This window comes from Sciurus vulgaris (genome assembly GCF_902686455.1).
Source record: "Sciurus vulgaris genome assembly, chromosome: 1".
Classification (NCBI taxonomy): Eukaryota; Metazoa; Chordata; class Mammalia; order Rodentia; family Sciuridae; genus Sciurus; species Sciurus vulgaris.
This window is the reverse complement of record NC_136461.1, coordinates 116860690-116871137: the sequence shown is the minus strand read 5'-3', so window position 1 is coordinate 116871137 and position 10448 is coordinate 116860690. Positions and strand designations below refer to the sequence as shown.

The 10448-nt window shown below is 38.4% G+C and overlaps 1 protein-coding gene across 1 annotated transcript; it reads left to right on the top strand.

Annotated features, from left to right (window-relative positions):
* Positions 1-96: 96 nt before the first annotated feature.
* Positions 97-8606, top strand: RIT1 (Ras like without CAAX 1). Its single transcript, XM_079104851.1, has 6 exons — positions 97-227; positions 703-850; positions 1020-1076; positions 3810-3883; positions 4104-4295; positions 6741-8606. The coding sequence occupies exons 2-6, from the start codon at positions 745-747 to the stop codon at positions 6969-6971; spliced, it is 660 nt and encodes a 219-aa protein (XP_078960977.1). The 5' UTR covers positions 97-227; positions 703-744; the 3' UTR covers positions 6972-8606.
* Positions 8607-10448: the final 1842 nt, after the last annotated feature.

Below are 10448 nucleotides of genomic sequence, written 5' to 3'. Positions count from 1 at the left end.
TAGGTTTGGGGACCTGGAAGGGGCGATGTCCCGCCCCGCAGAGGCGGGGCACCCGCAGGCGTCACAGGGCTGCCTTGCCCCTCCCTTTGGGACGCGGGTGCCGGTGGCGCCATCTTACCCGGTCGCGGGAGGGGTCACAGGTCAGTGCCAGATCCTCCGGCCTGCGAAGGAGCACCGAGTCGGTGATCGGATCAAGGGACCAACACAGGGCCTTCCTGCCCGAGAGGGTACGGTGCCGCTGGTGGTGAAGGCGAGTGATGGCGCGTGGTGGGGCATGGGGAGTGGCAGGGGGGTCTCTGGGGAATGGGGAGGGGGCGGAACCTCCGGCACCACGGTGGAGAGACACTCCAACAACCCCCACCCCCCACCCCACCCCGCAGCGCAAGCAGCAATCTTCGTTTGGTCCGCAGACCTTAACCTTCTCACTTGGCTCCTTTGATTGTGTTAGTATCCCATTCTGAAAAGATTGTAAATTTCTTTTGTCTCTTTTTCTTTCTGGAAAAAGTGGGAAAACCTGTGATGTGTCATAGGACTGTAGCTTCTAGGAGAGAGGGTGAGAATGTGGGGTTTCTTAGGGTCACCAGAAAGGGTTCAGTAGTGACTTAAGAGTGATAGGTCATAGTACGTATGGAAAGGTAGGACGCTTCAGGACCGTGGTCACGGAGTGTCCATTCTGCATTAGATATCTTGCTTTCCTTCTAGGTGGTTTTTCCGAGGGGCCGCACAGTATTTCCCAAAAGGACAATGGATTCTGGAACTCGCCCCATTGGTAGCTGCTGTAGCAACCCTGCAGGACTCTCTCGGGAGTACAAATTAGTGATGCTAGGTGCTGGTGGCGTGGGGAAGAGTGGTAGGTGACATTTTCCATTTTATAAGTAAGAATGAAAAAGTACTTAAAATAAATGACCTCTACCCAATCCAGTGGGGTTACTGGCTATTTGTTGTGCAATGTTGATAGTTAAAATTCTTTCTGCGGGTCACCTTGGTGAGGATTTTAACTTTCATTTCTTGTTTTGAAGCCATGACCATGCAGTTCATCAGCCACAGGTTCCCAGAAGATCATGACCCCACCATTGGTAAGTCAGATTCTCACTTAGGTTTCCAAATAACACCCTATAAAAGTATCCTGGAGCCAGATGTAATGGTGCAGACCTGTAAGCCCAACCACTGGGGAGGCTGAGGTGGGAGGATTGCAAATTCAAGGCCAACCTCAGCAACTTAGGGAGACCCTGTGTCAAAATGAAAATAAAATGGTCTTGGTATGTGACTCAGTGGATAGTGCCCCTGGGTTCAATCCTCAGTACAAAAAAAAAAAAAAAAAAAGAAAGCAACAGCAAAAATCTTAAATATCTTGGTAAATGTCAATTTAAAAAACAATTAATAATAAATACTCATTTTTTTCTGTGCAGAAACAGCAGACCCTCAATCATGTTTACTTTTGGTCTAATACCAGAAAGAGCATATTAATGTGAGAAAAAAACATGAAATATTTTTAAAATTCTATTTATATTTTGAGACTTTTTCATCATCATCAGATTTATTTACAAGGATATAATAGCAGTTGGTAAACAACTGAATATTTCTTTTTTTTCTAGACATATACATAGGCCTTCTTTAGACTCTGTATTAAACTGAGTGTTAATGGGACAACTTTCTTTGTCATATTTTTTACGGTTGGTATGCTGTATGGTTAGACCAAAGAAAAAGCTTAATGACCACTTAATGTAACCTTTTCTTGTTGTCACTTCTCTAAGGGTCTGACTTGAGACTGACTGTAAGTATGAGTCAGCTGGTTTAACTTCCACAAAAGGAAGCAGAAAAACAAGTAGAGCCAGCCTTCTGAACTCTTACAACCCAGGCATGTAGGGCCTGGACTTTTTCTACTTGAAGCCCTTCATTTACTTCCTTATACCTGAAGTTCATTAAATAGTGGTATATTCTTTCCTGCCATTTGTAGTCTTTAACTCTCTTATTGTCAGAATGCTAATAGAGTAAAAAAGTCATTTTGTTTGTTTTGCCTTTTTATTTTTAATTGTTCTCTGCAAAGATTAAGAACCCTAATATTATTGCTAAACCATAAGGAAGCAGGTTTGATTCTAAGGGATTATAACTTAGTATAAAAAGAGCAGAGGTGGAGGAAGACACAAAAAGTCATCTATGCCACTGTTATTTTCCATATGTGGCACCGTGCCATGATGCTGGGTCTCTTGGAAGGATTTCCATTGGATCAGGCCCCTGCTGCTCTGTTTTCCATAAAGCCAGAATATTCTGTGGTACCCTTGGTTTGGATATGGTCATTTTATACAGTAGGTACCTCTGTAGATTTGGGAAAAATAGAAAGAGTTCATGTTTTTCATGTGTTATACTAGATTTTTTTTTTGCCAGTGTTGGGGATTGCAATCAGCCTCGCAAATGCTAAAAGCAAATGCTCTGCCTTAAAGCTTCATCCTTAGCCATATGAAGTACTTTTTTTAAATCAGTCAATATTTTTTCCCATTATCTAATGACAGCATTATCTGATTCAACAGCAGCTACTTGATTTCTTGAGTTGCTGTTAAATGCCAAGTTCTGGGGTAGACCCTGAAATACAGTGGCAAACAAAAAGAAACAGGTGTCTGTTCTTACCCAGTTTGCATTTTGTTTTAAATTTTGGCTACAAACTATAAGTAAAACTTTATATTGTAACTAATACTAATATAAGTATGAGAGTATATGTACTGTTGGATACCTATTATAAATATGCACGTTTGTAAACAAGTTAAAATGTCATGAAATTTTGCTTACCTTTCTAAATTATGGTACAATCTAAGATTTTTTTCTTTTATTTAGGCTTTTGTTTATTTTATTTTGTTTTAGGTACTGGGGATTGAACCCATGGGCACTTAACCACTGAGCCACATCCCCAGTCCTTTTTATTTTTTATTTTGAGACAACGTCTCAAACTTGTACCTCCTATGGTAGCCTCCAGAGTCACTGGGATTACAGGCATGTGCTACCACACCCAAGAAAGTTTTTTCTTACCTATTTTAATGCTGGCCCTAACCCATTAGTTTTATTTCACAACTCACTAATCCTAATGGACCATGACCTATGGTTTGAGAAACATTGATTTAATAGGCTCTTCATCTTTGAGGAAGAGTCAGAAATAGGGATTCAAGAAAAAACATTGAAATATATTGAGATGTAAAGGCATTTGTTTTGAGGTATGAAAATATTGAGTGGGTTTTTTACTCTTTTCTATGATGTCCAAGGTTACTATAGTAACATGCCTAAAAGAAACCAGGTACACTGGCCTGCATAAGTAGTGTGAGCTACTCAAGAGACTGAGGCAGGAGGATTATTTGATCCCAGGAGACTGCCAGCCTAAGCAACAGAAAAAAATCACATCTCACTAAAATAATCATCATTCTCATCATCATCATAAAATAAATTTTCTATTTTAAAGAAAATAAATTTTCTATTGTGAAAATATGGATTATTTAGGAAGTAGTAAATTATGGTTTTTCCTTTTTCAGTACTATTAAAACAAAGAGCTGGGTATAGTGGCAATGTCTGTAATCCCAGTGACTCAGGAGGCTGAAGCAAGAGGATCTTAAGTTCAAGGCCAGCCTCAGCAAGTTAGCAAGACCCTGTCTCCAAATAAAAAGGACTGGGGATGTGTACAGCTCCCCTGAGTGTAGTCCCTAGTACAAAAAAAAAAAAAAAAAGTTGGGTGGAGTCAACTTCAATATTTTCGTAAGGTGAGTTTTCAAATAGTTACTTCATTCTGTGTGTATGGATTTATAGTACAACTTTATTCCCTCCTGTAGAAGATGCTTATAAAATCCGGATCCGGATTGATGATGAACCTGCCAATCTGGACATTTTGGATACAGCTGGACAGGTATTAAATCCCAGGAAGCTATGAGTTAAGGCTGTTTTACTCTAGTAAATGGGAGGGGAAGGCTTATGCAGAGATCACTTGTTTATCTCTCTTAATTTTTCATGCACTCTGACTCAGGATAGCAGGTAATCAACTTATCTCTTCTTTAACCTGAAATAAATAGCTAGTGTGTATAGTTCGAGGTTACATCAATACATTATTGATCCATGTGTTTCTTTAGGCAGAGTTTACAGCCATGCGGGATCAGTATATGAGGGCAGGAGAAGGGTTTATCATTTGTTATTCTATCACCGATCGCCGAAGTTTCCATGAAGTTCGGGAGTTCAAACAACTCATCTATCGAGTTCGACGTACTGATGACACACCTGTGGTTCTTGTGGGAAACAAGTCTGACCTAAAACAGCTAAGACAGGTGAGGAAAGAGAAGAAATAGTTTTCTAACACCTTATAGAACAAGTCATTTTTGTTAATTAGCTTACAGATTTCTTTGCCTTAAAACAGAAAATCAAACTAAGCTTCTCCCTAACTTGAAAATTTCCCTGTGTCTTTTTATTTGCTAATGTTATGGATAAAATCTGGATTTTAGGAGTCAATTTACAGGAAAGCCACAGGGATATGATCAGATGACAAATAGAATAACCATTAAGTGAAGGGTCATGGAATGTTCATTGACTAAAATTCCAGAAATAAATCACTTTAAACTGGGTGGGTGCGGTGGCACACCTGTAATCCAGCAACTCTAGAACTGAGGCAGGAGGATCACAAGTTCAAAGCCAGCCTCAGCTACTTAGTGAAACCTAGCAAGACCCTGTCTCAAAATAAAAATATATAAAGGGCTAGGGGTGTTGCTCAGTGGTTAAGTGCCCTGGGTTCAATTGCTGGTACCTTAATTAATTAAAAAATAAAAAGAACTGGAGATGTAACTTACTGATAAAACATTTCTGGGTTCAATCCCCAATACCACCCCCCCAAAAAAAATCTTTGTAAACGGGGCATAGTGGCATGCACTTATAATCCCATCTATTTGAGAGGCTAAGGCAAGAGGCTCTCAAGTTCAAGTCCTGCCTCAGCAACTTAGAATAATAAAATAATAAAGATTTTTAAAAAGAGCTGGGGATGTAGCTCAGTGTAGAGCACCCCTGGGTTCAATCCCTAGTACCGGAAAAAAAAGAAACAAAAAAAGAACTGTGTTTATGTTGCAACAAGAGAGACTTAGATTAGACTTCACCTTATACTTCCTGATGGAGAATTATGAGCCAAAGAGAAGGAGACAAAGAGAAATTGTAGAGGATCACTGAATAAGTGATAACCACAAGGCATAGTGGCCCACCCCTCAGTAATCCCAGAAGCCTTGGAGGCTGAGGGAGGAAGATTGTGAGTTCAAAGCCAGCTTCAGCAACTTAGCAAGGCCCTAAGCAACTCAGGGAGACCCAGTCTCTAAATAAAATATAAAAAAAGGCTGGGGATGTGGTTCCGTGGCTAAGCGACTCTGGGTTCAATTCCCGGTACCAAAACAAACAAAAAGAATAAGTATGGCTCAGCTGATAGAGTGCTTGCCTTGCAAGCACAAGGCCCTGGGTTCAATACCTAGTACCGCAAAAAAAAAAAAAGAATAACAACTTTCAAGTTAGTAATGATATTTAAAATTTTGCTGTTTGGGATAAAGGTGAGAGTATAGTAAAACACATTCATGACTACTAGTAAAAGCAATAAATGGTACAAATCTTTTGGAAGTAGTTTGACAGTTTTTAAAATTATAATATTTCTGTTCTTTCCTTTTATTTATTTATTTATTTATTGTTATTTATTGAACCCAGGGATGGCTCTACCACTGAGCTATATCCTCAGCCCTTCTTACTTATTTTTACTATTTTTTTAGTTGCAGATAGACACAATGCCCTTTATTTATTTATTTTTATTTGGTGCTGAGGCTCAAACCCAGTGCCTCACACCTACTAGGTGAGTGCATTACCACTGAGCCACAACCTCAGCCCCTATTTATTTTGAGACATGGTCTTGCCAAGTTGCTAAGGCTGACCTCAAATTTGCAATCATGCCTCAGCCTCCATCGTGTCTGAGACTACAGGTGTGTACTACCACATGTGGCTAAATTTGTACTATTTCTCTGTTAAACCTTGGGAAAATCTTTTCAGGAGGTTATATATAAAATGTTCATTGCCAAGCTACTCATGGTAGCAGAAAATCAGAAACCGTCTAACTGTCCAAAAGTAGGAGAAGTTATAGCCTATGCAGAATTGGATATATTGATTTGAGGTTCCTAGTAATCTTCAGTATTGTAGTTTAAGTATATATCTCTTTTCCTTGTGCTTTCCTTTTAGGAGTGGGTACTGGGGATTGAATTCAGAGGCACTCAACCACTGAGCTGAGCCACATCCCCAGCCCTATTTTGTATTTATTTAGAGACAGAGTCTCACTGAATTGCTTAATGCCTAACCAGTGCTGAGACTGACTTTGAACTCACAATCCTCCTGCCTCAGCCTCCCAAACTGCAGAGATACAGGCATGTACCACCGCACCCAGCCTTTTCTTTCTTAAAATGGAAAGTATGGAGAAAATTGATCTTGCATATTGATATCCATATCTATTTAGTAATCTGTTCCAAAAAGTTATCTTGAAAAAAGATTAGAAATGGAAAAAAAGATGAGAAATCATATAATTTGAAGGCAGAAAAGCCATGTAATCCAGCCCCCACAAAATCACAAAAGCGCCTGTACTCTGCATGCACACCCCAAGAGTTGGGGCACTCTCCTTTTAAGGTTGCCTATATACTTTTGTACAGTTATAGTTGTTTTTCGTTGTTAACACTCTAAATTTGCTCATGTTTTCACTTTTAAAGGTCACCAAGGAAGAAGGATTGGCTCTGGCTCGGGAATTCAACTGTCCTTTTTTTGAGACTTCTGCTGCATACCGCTATTACATTGATGATGTTTTCCATGCACTTGTACGGGAGATACGAAAGAAAGAAAAGGAGGCAGTGCTGGCAATGGAGAAAAAATCAAAACCCAAAAGCAGCATGTGGAAGAGGCTAAAATCCCCATTCCGGAAGAAGAAAGATTCAATAACTTGAAGGGAAGATATGAAGTATTTTATCTGTGAACTGCAGTGCTTGATCGAAGCAGTCCAGTAATCGGCAGTAGTAAGCGTGGTGCTTGCTCTTTCTCCTGTTATGACCGTTATTTTAAAAGTAACTGATGAGGGGTGCCTACTAGGAGTTTTCAATGATGTGGTATTTAAAGTATTGTCTATTAGTTGATTCTGATTTATTAACCCAGTGACACACTGTCTGCTTTTATATTGTCACATTAGAATTTGATCTACCATTGTTTTGGGTTATTTTGCTGATGTTAATTAATTAATGTAAATTGTTTATACCCCAGGAGAATATGTATACCACATGTTGTTTGACTAATTTCACAAGAGGAATTTTGTGCTGTACACTCCCCATTATCCTTCAACTTCAGTTTCTTGGGACTGTCCCAGAGATGGACCTCAGTCTCGTCTATTCTTACTGTGCTTCCTTGTCACAGAACAAAAATCATACAGGGAAATCAGTACTAAAGAGATAATACTAAAGTTCATCAGCTATGGAGCTGACATCTGTTGCAGATTCTGGAGCAATGAGATTTGGGTAAATCAGGTCAGGTGCTTGCAGGAAGTTGGCTAGAAAAAGGTAGAGATCTGACCAGTACAAGCCTGGCTTTTCTGAGAGGTGCACTTTTGGTCCAGACACTGGGATGAGTAAGAATAGACAGGAACATATAAAATGTAATGAAAATTTCTACTATGAGGTTCTTATGTTCTTTTCAGGGTTTTGCCTTTCTTTACCTTTAAAGGTAAACACTGGATTGCTAAACTCATGTTTGTCCTTCGTTGGGACAGCCATTGCCTTGTACAAATTTATTTTTTTCTCCACCAATGCACATGCTAACACATTGTTTCCTAGTACTTTCCCTTATCTTCCCTGTACTCTTTGGAAGAGGAAGACCTAGCAAAATGATTTTTAGGCCCTTTATTAGACTGACTGCATTTTCAAGAGTTGGAGCAAAATTGTGTGTTCTTCCTTGACATTAACAGACACTAGACTCTGCTCAAAGAAAGTCTGTGGTATTTCTGTTTAATGAGTCCATCATGAAGCTTTAATATTCGTACATTGGGTTTGTAATCCTAAGATTTCCTTAAGGGGATCTTACTAAGTTCACCTCAGGGTTGTCTGAGCCTTGACAGTTTAGCCTAACCACTTTTCTCCATATATGTAATTGAGAAACTATAGTACTACAAAAAAACTGCTTTAAATATTGCTGGTAAGTTCTCTTTTTAGGATCAGAATCATTTTGCTTTCCAAACATACATGTGGAGAGTAAATGCAAAAGTGCTAAGAGTAATGCATCAAGTATTGAATATTCAGGGTCACTGAAGCACCATTTGTATCACTCTCAGAAGATGTAGCACCTCTTTGAAAGCTCAACCTACTGTTTTCTGTTGTTAGAGGCAGGACGACAGGGTTATTATGTTTTTCTTTAGAAACTAAACTGTATGTGGTCTAGACTTAAAGAAAAGTTCTGACTTTTTTTTTTTAGCTCTGACTATTGGTCCCTTTTGAAACTTCTGGAAACATTTTTGCTACCAAATAAATCATGCTTTATGGTACTTAAGCCATCTAAAAATGAAAGACCCAAAATTTGAGTCTATGCAGGACAAAAATCTCACAAGGAACATAGCACTTTGGAGAAGCGTGAAAGTAAAATACAGTGCAATTACAATATTTTACCACATTTATACTAGTTTAGAACCTTTTAAGTTTAATGCCTTAATTTCTCATTACTAATCAACTAGGGAATTATTAGCATCAAGCAAGAAATTGACAGTTATATAATTGTTCTAGGCAGTCAGGGCAGTAGAGAATATTGCCAGAAGATCTGTAGACTGAAGGAAATTTGTATTGCATACAAGGAAATATAACAGATTAGTGTTTTTAAAGACTTAGTATTACTGACATATATTTGATTCCTGGATAAACTAGTCCCTTAATTAGTACTGAGAATTCTATTCATTCATGGTGCTAGATAGTTGGAGGGGTGTTGTATGTGTAAGTCATATCTATTCTTAGTGGTCATATAGTGTAGGTAATTTATGAGCTCTAAATAATCAGCTTTATCCAATTGAAGGGCATTAAGATTAATTACTACCTGGAACTTTGAAGACAGAAAAATTCAGGGACAAATTGAAAGGCACTGGAACATTTCATGTCCATACCAGATCAGTAAATTAAGAGTCAGAAGCTTGTGTCTAAAATTAGCTGTTTAGAATTCAGAAAGGGACATGTTTTAACTTTATGATATATTAGCAAAATTTGGTCTACTGTGATGTTTGGGGGGAAGTTTTTCATTTATGCACTTGTATATGAAGACAGTTTGTATGACACAATACAAAACTCAAAACAATTTGTTTTGCTTTTCTTTTACTTATGTGAGTGGGTAGAAATATTTGGGATCTTTACAGAAAGCTCATTTTAAGGAAAAAAATACAGCATGCCTGTAGTCCCAGCAATTTGGGAGGCTGAGGTAGGAGGATTACAAGTTCAAGACCAGCCTCAGCAATTTAGCAAGGCCCTATGCAACTTAGTGAGACCCTGTCTCAAAATAAATATTGAAAGGTCTGGGATGTGACTCAGTGGTAAAGCACCCCTTGGTTCAAATCCTCAGTACAAAAGAAAAAAAAAAGAAAAAAAAATCCAGGACTAGGGATATATAGCTCAGTGATAGAGCGTGTTGTTTAGCATGCATAAGGTACCCAGCATCCAAAAAGAAAAATATGAGATTTTATATTCTGGAAAATACTTTTTAAAAGTGATTTTTCTAATATTTTAACTATCCATAGTATTTAGGTTCGTTTTGGCAAAATCATACATGCAAGAAATTTGATTTCAGTCTCCATTACCCCATCTTTCCCTTCCTCTGATATTCCTTTCATTTTTTTTTTTAATTTTTATTGGTATTTTTTATATATACATGAAGGTGCAATTCCCTTTAGTACTTTTATTTATGTATATAAATTGATTTTGGCCAGGCATGGTGGTGCATGCCTATAAACCTATAGTCCAGCAGCTTGGAAGGCTGAGGCAGAAAGATTGCAAGTTCAAAGCCAGCCTCACAATTTGGCAAAGCTCTGAGCAATTTAGCAAGACACTCTCTCTCTAAAAAAAAAAAAAAAAAAATTAATTATATATATATAGAGAGAGAGAGAGAGAGCGAGAGTGAGCGAGCACAGTGGCACATGCCTGCAATCAGAAGTCTGAGGCAGGAGGATCACAGGTTCAAAGCCAGCAGGTTCAAAGTCATCCTTAGCAACTTAGCAAGGCCTTGTCTCTAAGTAAAATATAAAATGGACTAGGGATGTAGCTCAGTGGTTAAGTGCCTCTGGGTTCAATCCCTGGTACCAAAATAAATAAATAAATAAATATAAATATATTGATTTTGTTAAATACATTCCATATTTCTTCCTTTTCCTTTCCCTCCCTCCCTCTTGTTCTCTATTTTCTACTACA